Source organism: Lichenostomus cassidix, unplaced genomic scaffold (assembly GCF_008360975.1).
Source record: "Lichenostomus cassidix isolate B80296 unplaced genomic scaffold, HeHo_3.0 HiC_scaffold_43, whole genome shotgun sequence".
Classification (NCBI taxonomy): domain Eukaryota; kingdom Metazoa; phylum Chordata; class Aves; order Passeriformes; family Meliphagidae; genus Lichenostomus; species Lichenostomus cassidix.
The window spans coordinates 2,496,014-2,514,434 of NW_028147635.1; the positions used below are offsets into that span (position 1 = coordinate 2,496,014).

The window sequence follows — 18,421 nt, forward strand, 5'->3', positions numbered from 1 at the left end:
TCCACAGTCCTGTTCGCTCTTTTCAAGAACCTTTCCTGGAGGGAATGAATTGGAGGAATTATTGGGCTGAGCTGGCCCTGGCCGGGTGCCTGGTGCCACCAAAGCTGCTCTGTCACTCTCCTCACAGGTGCAGGACACAGAACCCAGGAGGAAAGGCTCGTGGGCTGGGATAAGGGCAGGGAGAGGTCACTCACTGGTCACTGTCAGGGGCACAACAGACATAAGTTAGGGAAATGAATGGAATTGATTTCCAAGCAATATGAGTATTGCAGTATGAGAAGGAGAACTAAAACAAACCCTGACAAAACACCTTCCCCACCCCTTCCTCCTTTCCAGGCTCCCAGCCTCCACCTGCAGTCCCTCCTCTGCTCTCTCTGCAATTGGAAATTTGTCACCAGCCACAAACTTTGCTTTAGCCTCATCTCGGGATCTCTTTCCAGAGAGGAAGAACTTTCTCCAACAGAGATTTAGAGTGCAGCAGCCTTTAAAGCTCAGGGTGTTTCCCCCTTTGCATGGAGCCAGTGGATCTGCTGGCCCCTGGGCAGGGCCTGGCAGAGCAGGTGGAACCTGGGTCCTGCTGCAGGAGCTGGGGAGCTCCAGGACTCGCTCTGGCCGCTGGGGCAGCCACAACACAAGCCGTTCCCAGCCAGGAGCCGAGGGCTCCGTGTGGCTCTGCAGGACCTTGTCCCTGGGGCTCGTCTGGATCAGCGCGGGCAGCTTGGCTGCACTTGGCTTCGTTTGTGTCCCTGCTTCCCCTGGGACAGCAGCTGCCCAGCGCCGAGAGGACAGCAATGGCACCGGGGCAGTTTGGGGTGAGGTTCAGTGTCTGTGCCTGGCAGAAATCCCAAATCCTTCCCGAAGGAGCAGAGAGTGCTGACAGAGCACAGGATGCTCTGCTGAGCACGGGATGGACCAGGGGGGATGTGAGACAAGCCGGGATGGCAGTCAGAAATAAAAGGAAGAGGAGGAGCGGACAGGAGAGGAGGAGGAGAGACAGAGGAGGAGGAAGAGCCGGTGGGGAGGAGGGATGGAGGAGGGGGAGCGAGAGGAAGGGGAGGGATAAAGTGGGAGGAGCGGGGAAGAAGAGGAAGGGGAGGGGAGGGGCAGCACGAGAAGCAGGAGAAGGAATCACCACGTGCGTCTATTGTTCTTTGTGTCTGCAACCCTCGGCACAGGAGCATCGCCCCCCCCGGGACATCCCGCAGGTGAGCGGGCAGGGGGAGCTCGGCCCAAATATCTTGGGCGGTGTCTGCGCTTCTTTTTGGGAGAGGAAGATTTTTGGACCTTGTAGGACTCCAGCACCGAGCCCCAGATATCTTTGGTTGCTCCTGGGAGGGTTGGGTTTTTCTGTGTACATTTCGGGGGTGGGGGGAGGGGACTGGGGCGGATGTTTGGATCTTGCAGGACTCCAATTGAGAGTCGCAAATGCCCCTTGGGGGAATACTGGGGAGTCCCCTAGACACGAGTTTTTCGGGGGTCCCAGTGCCGGCTGCCGGGAAAGATGGGATGGGATGGGATGGGATGGGATGGGGCTTGGGAAGGGTGGGATGTGGATTGGGCTGTGGGGTGGGGTGGGATGGGATGGGATGGGATGGGATGGGATGGGATGGGATGGGATGGGCTCACGAAGGGTGGCATGTGGATTGGGCTGTGGGATGAAGTCTGGGGGAGGGGGATGGGTGGGAGGAGGCCTGCGATGAGGCAGCCAAAGGTTGGGGGTGATGAAGCCGGGGGGACCCCACTCCTTAGGGGCTTGCGGGGTATCCGGCAGCTGTGAGGGAGTTTTGGGGTACCCCTGATCCTCCGGGGGTGGCAGCTGGGGGACACGTGGCTCCGGCACCTCTGGACCCCATCTGCGCCCCCCCTCGCCCCCAGCGCCCCCCGGAGCGGAATTTGGGGAGGGGGGAGGTGGGGGGCGCCCAGGCCGGGCCCCCCTTGCTGTTCCGGCAACTGGGGGCCGAGTGCGGGGGGAGCCCCGCGGGCATTGCCCAGCCCTGCCCGGCACGGCTGATGCCGCCCGCCCGCGCTGCGCACTGCTCCGGACTGGTGCTGCCAGTGCCGCGCGGGGCGGGGCCGCTTTGGGGACCCCCCAGGGCAGAGCGCTTTGGGCACTCCCACAGCATCTTTGAGAAGGGGGAACCCCAGAACCCCAAAGATAGGAGGCTGGAAAGGGGGAACTCCTTGGAGGCTTTTTCTGAACTCATTCCTGATTTTAGGAGGATTTTATGGACACCAAACACCCAGTGACTTCTAGAGATAGACTTGGGCCACAGGAACCCCCAACCGAAAGCACTCACACATTTGTTTTTTTACCCAAAGGAGGATTTCAAATTCCCAAAACTTGGCTGAATGGAGAAGGTGGCGGTGAGGAAGAGGAAGATGCCCCAGGTCCCCCAGGCAGGTGAGGAGGAAGTCACTGCCCCTTTCCCCATCTCTTCTCCTCCATCTCCCAGCCCAGCATCACCCCTGGCTGGAGGACAGCCCTGCTGTCAATGCTGTCCTGCTGGGGATGGATTGTGGGGATCTCTTTCCCCTTCCCTCTGGCACAGAGGCAAATCCCAAGTCCTCCCCTTGTCCTTCCTCATCCAGGCACTGAGCTGAGGGTGGAGACCAGGGAGGAGAAATCCTTGCAGCAGAACCTCATGGAAGATTCCACTTTGAGGAGCTCCATGAGACAGCAATTCAACAGACAGGAAAAGCCCCAGAGATGCTGCACAAGGAGGGGCTGCAAACCCAGCCCAGGGCACTGTGAGGAGCAAAGACCCACCCTGTGCCAGAAAGGCAACCAGTGCTTCAGACAGAGTTTGGACCTGTCTGAACCTGTTTGTCCATGAATAGGTTCATGATGGAGAGAAGCCCCACAAGTGCTTGGAATGTGGGAAGAGCTTCAGCAATAGCTCCCAGCTGATCTGTCACAAGAGGATCCACACCGGGGAGAGGCTCTACGAGTGTCCCGAGTGTGGGAAGAGGTTTCAGACCAGCTCCAGTCTCCTCAGTCATCAGCAGATTCACACAGAGGAGAGGCCCTTCCGCTGCCCTGAGTGCAAGAAGGGCTTCAGGCACAACTACCACCTCGTAACCCACCAGAAGATCCACACTGGGGAGAGGCCCTATGAGTGTTTTGAGTGTGGGAAGAGGTTTCCAACCAGCTCAGAACTCCTCAGTCATCTGTGGATTCACACAGAGGAGAGGCCCTTCCACTGCCCTGGGTGCAAGAAGGGCTTCACGCTCAACTCCACCCTCATCATCCACCAGTGCATCCACACCAGGGAGAGACTATATGAGTGTGGGGAATGTGGGATGAGCTTCAGCCAGAGCTCCTCCCTGATCTACCACCAGAGGATCCACACAGGGAAGAGGCCCTATGAGTGTCCCAAGTGTGGCAGGAGCTTCACCAGGAGCTCTCACTTGACCCAACACCGGCGGAGTCACCGGTAAGGGAAGCCCTGCGAGTGCCTTCAGTGCAGGAAGAGCTTCATGCACTGCTTCAGCTTCATCCACCAACTGGATGACACACATTGGGAAGACCCTTGTGACCCTCACTCCCAGTGACCCATGCTGGGAAGACACCTGGCTGGTGGATTTCACGTCCTCCTGATTCCCTGCAGCCACCTGGACAAACACAGGGGCAGGAACTTTCATTGGGACTCAGATCGACATCGGAAATTCATTGGGAAGAGCTGATTTAATAATGGTACATCCCCTAAAAAATGTCACGTGCTGTGTCCAATTGTTTCTTCCGGTGGCATCAAGCAACTCTGGATGATCCTGGATGTATTTTCTAACCTAAATAATTTCCTTCTTCATCCTCTCAAAACAACCAAAATTGGGGTAAAATGAAAGAAATGAAACAAAAAGATCTAAAGCTGCACCATTTTCCTGGGATTTGTGGGTGACTTTGGGGTTTAGGGGGATATTCAGGAAGATTTGGGTGTTCTCGGGCTGCCCAGGCTGGGGGATAGGACCATGATCTCATAGTTGTGCCAGCATAATATGTCCAGTTGAGCCCATCTGTTCTCCAGGAATTCTGCTTGTCTGTCCCAGTCCATGGCCTGGGTCTCCCCATGTGGGGTGTGCCCCCCCAAAGTGCCCAAATCACTGCTGAAGTGCCCAAGCTGCTCCCAGCTGTGGATGATCCTGTCCACCAACCTCTCCTGGTCAGTGTCATGGGGGCTGGGAGGGGGTTTAGGGGATTCTGAGGGGATTGGGAGAGACTTTTGTGGCTCTTGGGACCTCTTGTGGTACTGTGAGGGGGATTGGCAGAGTTCTTGAGGAAGTTTTGGGGTCCTGGGCAGGCTGTGTGGTTTGGAGCGAATTTTGGTGGGTCTTGGGGAAGATGGAAAGGGTTTTGGTGGCTCTTAGGGCCATTTATATTGCAGGGAGTGGTTTGGGGGGATCCTAGGAGAAGCTGTGGGGTGGTTTGAAAGGTCTGGGAGTGGCTAGGGGGCTGGGAGGGAGTTTGAGGCAGTTGTGATCCCCCAGACCCCCAAAGCTGCCACCACACACTGCCCCACAAGATGCTGCCAAGGTTCAGGGGCTCCATGTTAGGGTTCATCCTCCTGGTGCTATGGGGGAAGGTGAGGGGGAATTCCCAGGGGTCATGTGTGTCCCCTAGAGCATGTGTGACCCCCCATCCCAGTGTCACCCCCTTTTCCCTCCCCACAGGGCTCCTGACCCAGCTCCTGCTTCCCTGGGAGGGAATTTGGGGAGGGGCAGAGGGGGTGCAGAGCTCCAACCTGGGGATGACCCTGAGCCAGCGCCCTTTGTTTAGCATCAACCTGGGCTTGGGGCCGCAGGAGGAAGAGAGCTGATCTGTCTGCTCCATCTGCTGGGGCCACCTGAGCCTGCAGGAAGCTCCTCTTTTCTTTAAACATTTTCTTTGTTTTTTAGGATGTAAAAATAAAATGTGTTCTAATACACAGACTCTCAGGATCTTTCTTTCGGTACCCAATGTCTGCAGGGCAGAGGGGAAGAGGGGGAAAAAGGGTGCTTGTGCTCAGCAGGTTGCCCGGGTGTGCAGTGTGGAAGGGAAAGTGGCCAGAAGCCCCTTGGCCTTTGGTGGTTCTGCTGAAGCCTTAACGCTTGCACCAGAGCAGGTGGGCAGAGGCTGGAGCTGTGGGGATCCCTGTGAGACTGTGCCTGGAGATGGCCACAAGCCCTCTGCCAGCCAGGAAGTGCCAGCTGTGTCCTGCCCGTGTGCTGCCGGCTGGATTGCCGAGGGCTCCGAGGTGCCTCTTGCTGCGGCTCCTCTGGAGCTCCAGCGGGGCTGTGCCGCTGCCAGGCAGGATGGCCGGGCTGGGGCAGACCCTGAGGGGACAGGGCGGTGGGAGCCTGGGAAGGGATGAGGTGCTGCACAGGCACTGAACGGGACGAGGCAGTGGGAAGGCAGGAGGGGGATGTGTGAGGGGTGGGTGGCAGGAGGCTACAAGGGGACAGGAGGCCCCTGAGGGGCTGGGGTGCTGGGAAGCCCTGAGGTATTTGGTGTCAAGAGGCCCTAAGCAGCCTCCAGGCAGCTTCCTTGTTCCTGACAGCCCAGCCAGCTGCTTGGCATTTCCCCGAGGTACCTGCCATGCCTGTGGCAGAAGCCTTGAGGCTGAGCCTCAGTGGGAGGGAGGGAAGGTGGGGACACTGCTGAGGTGCCCAGGCTGGGCTGGCTGGGGACAAGGAGGGCAAGGGGGCCCTGCTGGGGCATGGCCACTGGGTGCTGCCAGCAAGGGGCAGTGGGCAGAGGCAGGGCTGGCAGCCAGCCTGGGCCTCTGTGGCTGTCCAGGCCACAGTGCTGCAGCCAAGGCCCTCCTGACACAGAGCTCTCGTACCGCAGAGCCAGTGTCTGATGAGGAGATGGTCTGCTTCACAGGCACAGGCTTTGCTGCTAGAGGATCCTGCTTTGCTCTTGCTGGAGGCCATTCCCTACCAGCAGTGCATGGCTCTGCACTTTTCCTGCATCTAGTCTTGTGGACCTGTGGCAACAAGTCTGTCCCGTGTCCATCTGACAGCAGAAAGGGGCAGGACATGTCTGCTTCCAGCACTTCCCTGGGCTGCTCCTTCAGGGTGCTGGCACCATCATCAGAGACACACAACAGCTTCTCCTCCCACAGTTATCCCTACCCCCTGCACTTCCCCAGGTGACTCCCTTGACATTCCCTGGGGAACCTCCCTGTGTGTGGCTGTCCCTTGCCATGCTCAGCAGGCACCCAGTTGTGTTTGGACAGGAGCTAGACACGCAGCAAGTGGAGCACTGAATACCAGAGGCTGGGCCGATTCTTTTTTTTCCTGAGTGCAAGAAAGACAGTCAGGAAAGTCCAAGGAAACTTCACAATGTCTCTGTGGAATTTCTCTGTCCTGTGAACATCAGCAGCTGATGGTGTTCTTGTGCTACTGCTAATCCCTTCCACGAAAAAGAATCATTCCAGGAAGGCACAACATCATCTGACAGATACCAAGCATTGCGACCAGTTGCTGCAGGTGCTCCTGCCAACAGCCACCTGCATGAAGGAGCACAGACACCAATGCATGTTGGCTTTGGCTGCCCTCTGGCAGAGATGCCCCCCGGGAGCACAGGCCTCTTGGGCAGCAGACAGGCACCAGTGCTGCCAGGGCTCGGCGGGTGGCAGGTCTGCTTCGGCAGGGACTCTGCCACACCTGCTGACTGCAGTGCTCCCCAGGCCCCAGGGGTCAGAGCAGCATTGGTGCCCTAGTCCACACGTTCCTTGTGTGTGTCACACCCCTGTGTTTAGGATGGCCAGCAGCTGGGACTTGTCCCAGGGAGGCTGTGACAGCTTCTGTGCAAGGCCCTGTGTCCTTCCCGCTGTGGGGACTCCTTCTGCTGCCCTGAGCCTGCAGAGCAGGGGAGCGTTTGCTTCTTGTCTGAGCCGTTCCTGAGGTTCCTGTTGGGCTGCCTTAGATGCTTGGGGCAACGGATTCCTTCCAACCTGGGCCACATTGGGCGGGCTGGGGGCAGCCCCAGGGCAGGGGGCAGCGTGTGCAAGGGCCCTTTGTGACACAGTGCAGCATGGTCACCATGGGATGGAACTGGGACAGGGTGTCCAAGGGCCCTTTGTGACACGTCGTGACATAGGTGCTGGCAATGACACAGCCACGCCACTGTGCTCGGAGCATGCGACGGGACAGGACGGGACAGAGCGGTGTCGTGAGGAGCCCCCACACAGCACACTTGTTCCTTTCTGACCCAGAGCTTTTCCGAGGCGTTTCTCCTGCAGGTGACCTCGTGGACAGACCACAGGACTTGGTGACCAGTGGCCTTCCCGAGGCTTCTCTTCTGCAGGTGCCCTCGAGGGCAGACTGTGGGATTTGGTGCCCGGAGCTCTTCCGAGGCATCTCCTATCCCCGCAGCCAGTGCCCTCAAGGCCAGACCGTGGAACTTGCTGACCACAATCCTTGACAAGGAGTCTCCTGTCCTTTTGGCAGGAGACCTTGAGACCAGAGTGCAGGACTTGCTGTCCTGTAGCCTTCCCAAGACTTTTCCCTTGCAGGTGCCTTCAAGGCTCAACTGCAAGACTTGCTGACCCCGAGCTTTCTTGAGGCATCCCTCCTGCAAGTAGCCTTAAACCCAGTCAGTGACATGGAGCAGAGACCCCCAAGTGTGCCCAAGCTGGCCTGGGTGAAGGAGGAGGAAGGCGGCCCTGGCGCTGCCCCAGCACAACAGCCTGGAGAGGTGGAACAGTTGTCGCGGATGCAGGAGGGTGAGTTGATGCAGAGTTGGGCCATAGGGCTGGTACCTGCAGCCAGCCTGCCTGCCAGCCTGGCCCCATCCCATCCCATCCCATCCCATCCCATCCCATCCCATCCCATCCACTGGGGACATGCCCACAGGCAAGAGGGAAGAGGGGCCAGTGCTGCCACCCCCCCCTACAGCTGTGCTCCATCCCCTGGGCATCCCGGGGCTGTCCCTGCCTGGGCAGTGCAGGGCTGGCCTGTGCTCTCCGGCCTCTCCTGCAGCCCCTCAGCTCTGGCTGTGCTCGCTCTTTGCCAGATGCAGGCATGGACCAGACACGAGAGCAGGACGCTGCCCGTGGCCTCTTCCACAGAACAGCGCAGGTAGCTGCAGCCATCCCCACCTGGGCTGGGTCTGCTGTCCCTGCTCAGCCGAGCACTGCACTTGGAGCACTCCGGGGAACATCCCTCTCTTCCTGCCCTTCATTCTCCTGCCCATGACTTGCAAATTCATCAAGTGCATTTGGCAGGAAGAGACCAGTGACATGGGCACTGAGTCCATGGCAAACTCTGATGTCAACAGTGCCGACCCCAGTGCTGCCATGCTGGATTTGCTTGTGCAGAAGGGTGTCTCCATTCCAGAGCAAGTAAGCAGCCTGTGGCCAGGGCTGGAGCCCCCCAGGAATTTCTTGGCCTCCCAAGCCACGTCCACTGGTCCCTTGAAGCCTTTGAGGCCATCCCAGTGTGGTGGCAAGGGAAGCACTTCTCTGGGGAAGCTGGGGACATTACTCCCTCTGGAAGCTTTCCAACTCTCTCCGGGCCTTCTCCAGGTGCCAGCCATGGTGAGGTACATCCACCAGTGGCTCGTGTCCAATGAGTCTGGTGAGCACAATCTGGACATGGCCCTTGTGGAACTGACCAAGGCACACCCCACTGATGTGGTGATAACTCTCCTGCGCGTGGCCCCGTCGTGCGACAGGTACAGAGCCCACCTGCCCAGAGAGCTCAGGGCCCCCCAGTCCATTACCCTGTGGAGCCTGTCCCAGGTGTCTGACAAACGGAGAGTTCCAGGTGGAACTCTGGCTCCATTTCCCAGCCCTGGCATGTCAGCCCCCAAGCCTGCTGCCATGCTCCCTCCCTGCCCCTCAGGGGCCTGTCCCCACAGGGGTGGGCTGCCTGGGTGCTGCCAGTGAGTGGCAGTGGGCAGAGGCAGGGCTGGTGGCCAAGACTCACTTGACACAGAGCTTTGATCCCACAGAGCTGCTATGACCATGTGGAGGATAATCATGTCCTTGAGCAGGACTGCAGAGCCAGTGCTGCTGACACTTGTCAATGTGCTGGGGACCTGGCCAGAGCACAGCACGTGCACCTCTGATGGGGACAACACACCTGTCTTTGCCCTGGCTGTGAGTTCCTGGAACTGGCCTTTGCTCACCCCCAGGCCGCCTCTCCAGCAGCTCTCCATCCTCCTCCCCTCACTGCATCTCCCTGCCTCAGGCACTGGGCTAAAACCTGGGCTAAGGGCAGTTCAGGGGCACCAGGCCCGGTGCTCCCCCTGCACCTCCCCTGGCCTCTCCCTCCCACGCTCAGGCCCTGCCCCATGGACACCTCGTCACTGAGCGCTGTCTCAGGGTGGTTTGTCCTTTGCAGGCAACTGTGGTGATCTGGAAGATTCTCCAGGTGCCCTGCTGCCCACATACAGTGACTGTGTATTTCCCCTGCCTCTTTGTGCACCTGCTCTTCCAAGTGCTCTTCAGCACATCGGATATGCCAGAGGAGGTCGATACCTTCTGGAAGGAATGCCAGCAGCAACACGGCCTTGCCACCAACCCCAACAGGTGCTCCATGCCAGTCCTCCTGTCCCTCCCATGTCCCCAGGGCAGGAACCAGTGCTGCCAGCGTGACCTGGGCTTTGCTCTGCACACAGGTTTGCTGTGCAGACCTTGAAGGCCCTGCTCTGCCTTCTCCAGTGTGAGCATGTGGTGGTGGCAATGGAAATTAAGTGTGGCTGGGACACACTGCTCTGTGCTGACACCCAGCACTATGCCGTGGGTGTGCTGGCCAGGTGAAAACCGCTTCTCCCCATTGCCCCTGGCATTCCTGCCCTGTGCCCGGTGTGCCCCTCACAGCCCCCATGGCCATGGGCCAGAGGGCCTTGTCAGTGAGCGGCGGCCGAGCAGACTGCAAAAGGCCCAGGAGCAGCTGCCTCCCATGTCTGCTCGCAGGGTGGTGGGGAAAGACCAGACCTGTGTGAGTCAGGCCTGGCAGAGGTTTGCCCTCCCACCTCAGGGTCTTGGTTCCTTTTCCCACCTCCAGCGAGATGTGCACTGCATCCACACCCTTGTGTTCTGGTATTGCACTGCACCTCCTCAGGCTGCTCAGCAGGGAGGAGTCACCCTGGGATCTTCCCGCCCTGGTGTTCCTTGTGGAGGTGAGCCTGAAGGCCAGCGCTGCCTCATTCAGCTGCCTCCCAGCTTTCTGTCCTCTTGGCTGCCTGGGACTGAGCCATGCCCCATGCTGCTGCCTGGGCCCAGCCCTGTATGGCTCCTGCCAGCCGGCACCCCGTCATTGCCTTATGTCTTTCAGATCCTGGAGTGCCTGGACTTGGGTGAATGCAGTGACAGCATCCTGGAGATCATGACAAAGAACCTGCAGAGTGATTGCAGGGAGAGGCATCGCCAGGTTCTCAGGGCCCTCCTCCAGCTTACTGATGATCCCTCGATGGTGAGAAGGGGACAGTGGCGCAAGCCATGCTGGCAGCGTGGGGCTGGAGAACACAGCCGCTTGGGCTTGGCTGGGCTTCAGGAGCTGAGGCAGCTGCTCCCAGCTCTCCTGCCTCCTGCTTCAGCTGCCCGAGTGCTTCGGGACAGGCCTTTGGCCTCTGGGCCCTGCGGCAGCAGGCTGGGGTTTCACAGACTTGTATTCTGCACAGGCCAGAAGAATGTGGAGCCTGACTGAAAACCTCATGAAGCTCCTGTGGGACACAGATGGAGACATGGTCGCAATGACACTCACTGTACTCAGCCTTACAGTCTTGGACAAGGACAGGCTGATACCCAGCCCCCTTGCCCTGCAGCTGGCTGAGGCACTCCTGCCACTCTTTGACAATGTAAGGCTCTGTGCCTCCAGCCACGGGCACTGGGTGCTGCCCGGACACTTTGTGCCCTGTGGATTTTCAGGCCTGTGCCCAGGTGTGCTTGGAGCTGCCAACGTTGAAGTCTTTTTTTCTTCCTTTCATACAGGAACATAGCCATGTGCAGCTTCTTTCCATGATCCTCTTACAAGAAATCATGAATTTTTTAGCGGAAGAGGGGAAAAAGCCTTTCAAGTTAGCTGTGCGTCAGAGCCTGCTCCCACTCTTCTTCCACTGCCATGATGAGAACCAGGAAGTGGCAGAGGTAAGGACTGAGGGGCTGCTGGTGTCTCCCTTCAAGGGGGCTCAGCTGCCTCCTGCCCTGGTGCCTCGCGGGCTGCAGCCTCCTGGCCTGGGCACACAGACACTGGTCCTGTGCCCTGGGCTGTGATGCCATCTCTGTGTCTCTGCTGCTCTCCAGGTCTCTTGGTCAACACTGCTTTGTGCGACCGAGTTCCTGAAGAGGAATGATATGAAGAAGCTGGTGAAGAAGAAGGAGCTGTGGCAGTTCAGTGAGTGCCTGGTAAGAAGAGCCTGGAAGCCCCAAAGGATGGCCTGGAAGCCTCAGCCTGGAGAAGGCCCCTGACCACAGTGCTCAGTGCGAGGGGCTGGCAGCTGTGCCCCTGCCCACTGCTGCACCCAGAGGCCATGTGGGCTCCTCTCCAGGCTGCTCTGGCCCTGAGCCAGGTGCCGATGGAGCTCCAGCCCAGCTGGGCTGTGCAGTGGGGTGCCCCAGAGGCTCCCCGGGCAGCACCCGGCCCTCTGCCCCCTCCAAAGCCCGGTGCCAGCGGCTGCTGGCCGCACCTCTGGGCTGTGCGAGCAGGGGAGGCCAGGGCTGGCTGCAGGGAGAGCCCGGCCAAGGGACAGAGCTCACACCAAACGTTCCCTCCTGGCGCTCTCTCTCTCCAGCTGGCAGAGGACTTGAGCCGAAGGGTCAAGCACCTGCACCAGGCCGTGCCGTACCTGGACAGCCCACAGGAGCCCCTGCGAGAGGCAGCCATCAGGTTCATCGGTAAGCCACGAGCCCGGGCTCCCTCCCCGCCCCGCCGCAGCTCGGCCCCAGCCCCGCCTGCTGCCCCGCCAGCGCCATCCGGCCCGGGGCTGTGCAGCCCCGCCTGCCCTCGGGGCTGCTGCCGCCCTCCTCTCGCAGCCCTGCCCTTCCTCGGGCGGCAGGATGCGGCAAGGGCCCGGGCTGAGCCCTGCCGGCGCAGGAGGCCGTGCGGCCACAGGGCTGGCGGCGCCGCTGTGGGGGAGCTGTGCCGCTGGGGCTGTGACAGGCTCTGTGTTCCCAGGGATGGCCGGGCGGCGCTTGAGGGGGCAGTCAGGACAGTTCCGGTTCGTCTGCCTAGGTGAGTGAGGGCAGCGAGGCGTCAGCAGGGCTTTTCAGGGGGAGCTGCAATCCCTGCCCCGGCTGCGGAGGGCCCTGCTCCCTGTGTGGACGAGGGGCGTCCTGGGCAGAGCACAGGGAGATTTCAGGGGCACGTGGGGATTCGTGGCCAGCACCTTCTGGCTGATCCCCTTGATCCCTGCTCCCTCCTGGCCATGACAAGAGCTGGCTGGGATTGCCTGGGCAAGAGGGTCTCCTTGGGTCCCTGCAGATTCAGGCTCTGACCGTGGCTCTCTTCCTCTCTGTTTCAGCCCTTGAACACATGACAAATGACATCAGCCCTGCCGTCTCAAACCTGGCTCTGCAGACACTCTACATAATGAAAGCACTAGAGGGATCTCCCTTCTCCATGTTCTGGAAGCTGCGCGATCGACTCCACACGGCATGGCAGACACGGCCTCGTCTGTGGGGCCTTGGCTGCCTGTGCTGCTGGAGCTTTGTGGAGAGCTGATCTGTCTGCTCCATCTGCTGGGGTCACCTGAGCCTCCGGGGAACTATTCTTTTCTTTAAGCATTTTCTTTGTTTATTAGTATGTAAATATAGAATGTGTCCTAATACACAGACTCCTAGGATCCTTCTTTCAGTGCCCAGTGTTGGCAGGACATAGAGGAAGAGGGGAAAAAAGGTTGCCCGGGTGTGCAGTGTGGAAGGGAAAGTGGCCAGAAGCCCCTTGGCCTTTGGTGGTTCTGCTGAAGCCTTAACGCTTGCGCCAGAGCAGGTGGGCAGAGGCTGGAGCTGTGGGGATCCCTGTGAGACTGTGCCTGGAGATGGCCACAAGCCCTCTGCCAGCCAGGAAGCACCAGCTGTGTCCTGCCCGTGTGCTGCTGGCTGGATTGCCGAGGGCTCCGAGGTGCCTCTTGCTGCGGCTCCTCTGGAGCTCCAGCGGGGCTGTGCTGCTGCCAGGCAGGATGGCCGGGCTGGGGCAGACCCTGAGGGGACAGGGCGGTGGGAGGCTGGGAAGGGATGAGGTGCTGTGGAGACCCTGACAGGACAAGGCAGTGGGAAGGCAGGAAGGGATGTCTGAGGGGGCTGGGGACAGGAGGCCCCTGAGGGGATGGGGTGCTGGGAAGCCCTGAGGAACTGGGGGTCAGAGGCCAGAAGCAGCCCCCAGGCAGCCGCTTTGTTCCTTCCACCCAGCTGCTCTGGTGCTTCCCCAAGGCATCTCCCTCAGCAGATAGCTGGAGGGACCCCCAAATCAGGCATGTATCCCTGGTCCTGGCCTTTCAGAGCTGTGGGCCCAGGAGTTGTGGGGCTGGGCGTGTGCCCTCCCTGTCCCTGACTGGGCCCCAGCCCCTCAGCCTTAGGCCGTGCGCTCCACTGCCTGGCTATTGAACCTTTGTCCTGTTGGTGGGGGGAGGCTGAGCTCTGTGGCTTTAGGCAAGAGTGAGCAAGAAGAGCAGCAGCTTTGAGCCCGAGAGGGGCCATGAGCAAAGCCCTCTGGGCCAAGGGCATTCCTGGCATTCCTGGGGCATGGATACTAGAGAGTGCAATGGGCACCTTCAGGGTGCCATGGCTGGCTTTGTGCTGGGCGACCTCCCTGAAAGCAGGGCTGGGGCTTGTGCAGCTCATTGGAGTCTGTTTGGAGTGCTGTTATGGAGGGAGATTTCAAAGTGCACCTCATGAATTTTATTTTTAATCAAGTGAGTATTTTTTTTATTTTTCAGTTCAATGAAAAGGTGATAGAAGCATTCCCCAAATGATCTTGATGCTGAATGTCTCCTTAGGAGGTCTGGGCATGTAGAAGAATGAATCTCTTGTGGGCTGACCCTGTTTGGACAACCTGCTCCTCATCCCCAACCTCACCATGTCTGACATTGCCCACCCAGGACTGACATTCCAAAGTATATTTTAAAAATAATGTAATTTATGCTTTTTTATTAGTATTCAATTCATATTTCAATGTATTAATTATATATATTTCTTACTGAAAGGAATGAGAAGGGAGTGTCTTTATAAACAAACTGGGCCTGCTGATAGGTAAAGCAAGATACTGAGAGAGAGAAGAAACAATGAAGGAATTCCATAGGAATTCCTCTGGTTGACTTACCCAAGACTAACAAGACTGTCTTAAATCCCTGGATTTAACTAAAAGAACAGAGACATAAGGAAAAGAAGAAGGCTGGGGGAATGTATCTTAGAAGAGGATGTGTATTAGGCAATTAGGGAAGTCTGTACCTCTCGAGTACCTCAGCCAATGGGGAAAGAGAGAGGGAACTGTGATCAGGAAATCAGGATAAAAAGAGGCTGTGTCCTCTAGCAATTTGAGAGACCCCATGGGAAATGCCCATGACCTCTCCCTTTATTAATGAATAAAGTTACAGGACTCCTCTGTCTCCTTTCTGGACATAAACCTCTGGTGTTTGTGGATTAATTTTCCTGACACTTCCAAGACCTGACCACCCTTTCCTGGCCAACCTGAACCTCCTCTGGCACAGCTTGAGGCCCTTTCCTCTTGTCCTGTCACTTCATGTCTGGGAGCAGAGCCTGACCCCCACCTGGCTACAACCTCCTGTCAGGGAGTACAGCAGGATTCTTCCTTTCTTAGACCCTCTCCTCCTCCTTGCTTTCCAAAACCAAACAGGAATCACTGAGGGATGACAAATGCCAAATCAGGATTTGGGATTGCATGTTCATCCATTTCTTCTCTCTGCAGGGACAACCAAGTGTCTCCTTCCTCCCTTGCCCAATATCCAATAGCAGAGGGTCCATGGGCCAACATTCCTCTCTTTGTGAACACCAGGAGGGAAATTTGATGGCTTATGCAATCCAGAGAGAAGGCAGGAATTCTCATCTCCTTCTTTACCATACCAAAGGAGACTCAGGCAGTGTGAAAAGGATTTGTTGTTGGTGGAGATGCCCTGCAGGGCTCCAGCCCAGAGCAGAGACTCCAGACACATCAGGTGTGTCCCACCTGCAGGCTGGCACTTCAAAGCAGTGTAAGGACTCAGGAAATTTGAGTAAAAATAGATTACTTAGAACCGCACTTAATCTGTCTCCTATCACTCACTGCACTTTGGTGTAGATTCATAGGAATCTTGTGAAAACAGGAGTAAATCTGATTTTACTACTTCTGTGTTGTAATGCAGTCTTGCAAAGGAGCGATGCTTTTATGTACACATGTACACACACGTCTAAAACACGTGAATCCTCTGGTACTTCCACATTTATTCTGAAGCTTTGTATCCAATTGCTGATTAATTCCAGATGTTGCTCATTTTAATTACATGTTTGCAAAATAAAGCAAATCAGAGGAAACAAAAAATTCAGAAGTTGAAAATCCAAGAAGAACCACTGATAAAACTGCAGAAGAAAGATTTTTATAGTAAAGCATTTTTCTTATTGAATCTTTTGTCAGTCGACATGTTACTCCTAAGTCTTAACGCCTTTTTAAACACAGCTATTTATAATTTCTTTTTAATATTTATTATGCCTTTTGAACCCCATGTACAACAGACTAATGCAATCACAAGAAATTTTCTATCCCAAACAGACTAAAAAAATAGTTTCTTTATCCCAAAGACACCAAACCCCGAGTGTTTGGCGTCCCATCTCACACGACCGGTCCCGGTATCTCCCCAGGGGATTTCTGCTCTGGGGCAGCCGAGTGGCGATGTTCACACACCGAGCACAGCCATTCGGGCCGGTGTCCGAAGGCATGCGGAACTGCACGGACTTTCTTTAGCAGCAAAGTCTGTCTTTATTCTCTCTCTCCTTATTCTCTCTCTCCCCTCACAGCCGAGCAGGGCTGGCGGGAGCCGCGCTCCCCTCAGCGCCCCTGAGCAATGGCGGCAGCAATGGCGGCGCCGCTCCCTCAGCGCCGCCCCGGCCCCGGCGGGCGGGGAGCCCTCGGCAGCGCCCTGGGGGCAGCAGGACCGAGCCCCGGCCCCGGGCTGTGTCCCCGTGGCGCCGCAGAGCCCAGGGCACACACGCGCAGGGCACTCGGCGCCATCGCCCCCAGCCCCGCAGCCCCTTTGGAACCCGGCCCGGGGCTCGCCCTGCCTCCTCCAAGGCCCTGCTGGGCTCCAGCTGTTGCTCAGGGCTCTGTGGGGATCTTGTGCTCGGCCCGAGCGGGCTTTGTTTGCAGCCCGGGCTGCTGAGGGTCAGCCGTGAAATGTCCCTGCAGGGCACTTTTAATGTGATCAGCCCGGTGCTTCCTTTGTGCTGTGCCTTGCGCCGCTGTTTTATTCTGCTTTTAGAGCCTGCCTGGGAAGATCAGCCCCCAGGAGAGCAGAGCCTGCTGAAAGATCCAACATCCTCACCCTAAGCAAGGGATGGAACAGCACACACTGCTGAAAAGATTCCAGCTGTTCTCAGGCCATACAGAAAGATGAAACTGTTTAACTTGCTATTTGGTGCTGCATCCCTGTATAAAAGAATGCCCTAAAATGTCAGCTTTCAAGAAAATGTCCTACATTGGTGTTTCCTGTGCTGGTGACAGTCTTTTCAACCCAGCCTTCTGGGGCCTGACCTCTCTGCTGCTGTAGTTCCATGGACAGAGGTTGTTGTCTTTTCCCCCTTCCCATGGGCAGGCTGTGTTCAGTCATCTCCAGGACAGCAGGGCCACATCCCATGTCACTGTGACCTGGCAAGACAAAAACCATCACTCCAAAAGTGCCTCCCTTTCTCCTTCTTCCCAGGCATTTGGCCCTGGTAGTGGGTTTGGCTGCTGGTTGCTGCAGGAGGGAGACCACTGTGACACTTTGGGGCACATGGATCCAAGGAAACCCTTGTGACACTGTGGAGCCTCATGGAACCTGGGGGCCACTGTGACACTGCAGGGCCTTGTGGAACCAAGGAGACCATGGTGACACTGTGGCACCCTGTGGAACCAAATATCCATTGTGACAGTATGGGACCTCATGGAACCAACTGTCCATTGTGACAGTGCAGATCCAAGGAGGCCATTGTCTTGCTCATTGTTTATGCAAGGCTTTTGTATTCCTCATGGAATCCAGGAGAGCCTTGTTACACAGCAGAGCTTCATGGAACCAAGGGTCCATGGTGACACTTTGGAACTGAGGAGACCATTGCTGAGAGTACAGAACCTCATGGAACCAAAAGTCCGTGTGACAGAGCAAGGCCTCATGGACTCAAAAAGGGCATTATGACACTGTGGGGCCCTGTGGAACCAAATATCCACTGGGACACTATGGAACCTCATGGAACCAAGGGATCATTGGGACACAGCAAGGCCTTGTGGAACCAAGGAGTCCAAAGGTCTAAAACATTCCTTGCATGGTTCTGCTTTTAGGAAGGGGAACCTCCTTGGTGGCAGTTTGGACTTGGGACACACTGGAGGAGGGTGTCTGTTTTCAATGGGGAAATTTAGGAGATTTAAACTTCTTAAAAAAAAAAAAAAAGGAAAACCTCTGTTTGCCTGTGTGCAGCCAGTTCTCCAAGGAAAGCAGTCCACAAGTAAGTGAGGAGAGACAGGATGGGGTTTGGGAATGGGGAGCAAGGGTGACCACACTGTGTCAGACCTCAAGGCACAGCTTCTCTGACCAGGCCAGACCTCCAAAAACCAAAAGCCAAAGTCCTTTGAAAAACCTGCAGTCCCTGTGAGCATTAAGAATCCCCCCAGGGCCATTCCTGCCAAAGGCTCCCCAGGACTCCTTCCAGCAGATCCTCGAGGCCACTGGGATGTGGGGTGGGGATGCTGAGGGCTGGACAAGGGGGTGACAGTGCCCAGCCTTGCTGGGGCTGTGCCAGGAGGGCCCAGTGCCTCAGGACAAGGTGTTTCCTCACAGCCCTTGGTAGCAGAGACAGTGCTGTTCCCAAGGGCGCAAAGAGTTGGCTTCCCTTTGTCCCCACGTGTCATCCCTGCCTCCACATTCCTCCTCCAACTGGGACATGGGGACACTTTCTCAGTTGTGTCCCTCAGTGGGACCCATTTATGGTATTAGGAACTTTGGAGTTCAATTCTGCCTTTGAATACTTGAGAGGTTTCTGCAACTCCCTCTCAGGGACTGATGTTCAGGGCCTGAGCACCAAAGCCCCACGAGGGTCATTCAAGTCCCTGTGCTGCTGCTGTGCTGCTGAGCTGGGCTGGGCTCCTGGCACAGAGGAGCTCCTGGCAAGCGGCAGCGCTGCAGAGAGACAGCTCTGCCCAGGAGCAGCTCCTGTGCACAGCCCAGCAGGGCTGGGGCACTGCCAGGCCATCTCAGGGACACCAGCAGGGCACACCCAGAGCTCACAGGTGCTCAGCATTGGCAGGGGCTGTGCCATGG

At 57.4% G+C, this 18,421-nt stretch overlaps 3 protein-coding genes across 3 annotated transcripts in view; all 3 read left to right on the top strand.

The window, feature by feature from the left end:
* LOC146421150 (uncharacterized) overlaps positions 1-18,421 on the top strand; it is a 278,146-nt gene that overhangs the window by 171,974 nt on the left and 87,751 nt on the right. The gene's annotated exons all lie outside the window — the stretch shown is intronic.
* Positions 7,023-9,743, top strand: LOC146421158 (maestro heat-like repeat-containing protein family member 1). The gene is made up of 7 exons (XM_085047672.1): positions 7,023-7,703; positions 7,994-8,058; positions 8,205-8,321; positions 8,505-8,653; positions 8,933-9,080; positions 9,325-9,512; positions 9,602-9,743. The coding sequence occupies exons 1-7, from the start codon at positions 7,583-7,585 to the stop codon at positions 9,741-9,743; spliced, it is 930 nt and encodes a 309-aa protein (XP_084903798.1). The 5' UTR covers positions 7,023-7,582.
* LOC146421159 (uncharacterized) lies at positions 9,993-12,723 on the top strand. Its single transcript, XM_085047602.1, has 8 exons — positions 9,993-10,105; positions 10,261-10,398; positions 10,607-10,783; positions 10,917-11,072; positions 11,229-11,330; positions 11,717-11,819; positions 12,100-12,156; positions 12,446-12,723. Exons 1-8 carry the CDS (start codon positions 9,995-9,997, stop codon positions 12,643-12,645), a joined length of 1,044 nt encoding a protein of 347 aa, XP_084903728.1. The 5' UTR covers positions 9,993-9,994; the 3' UTR covers positions 12,646-12,723.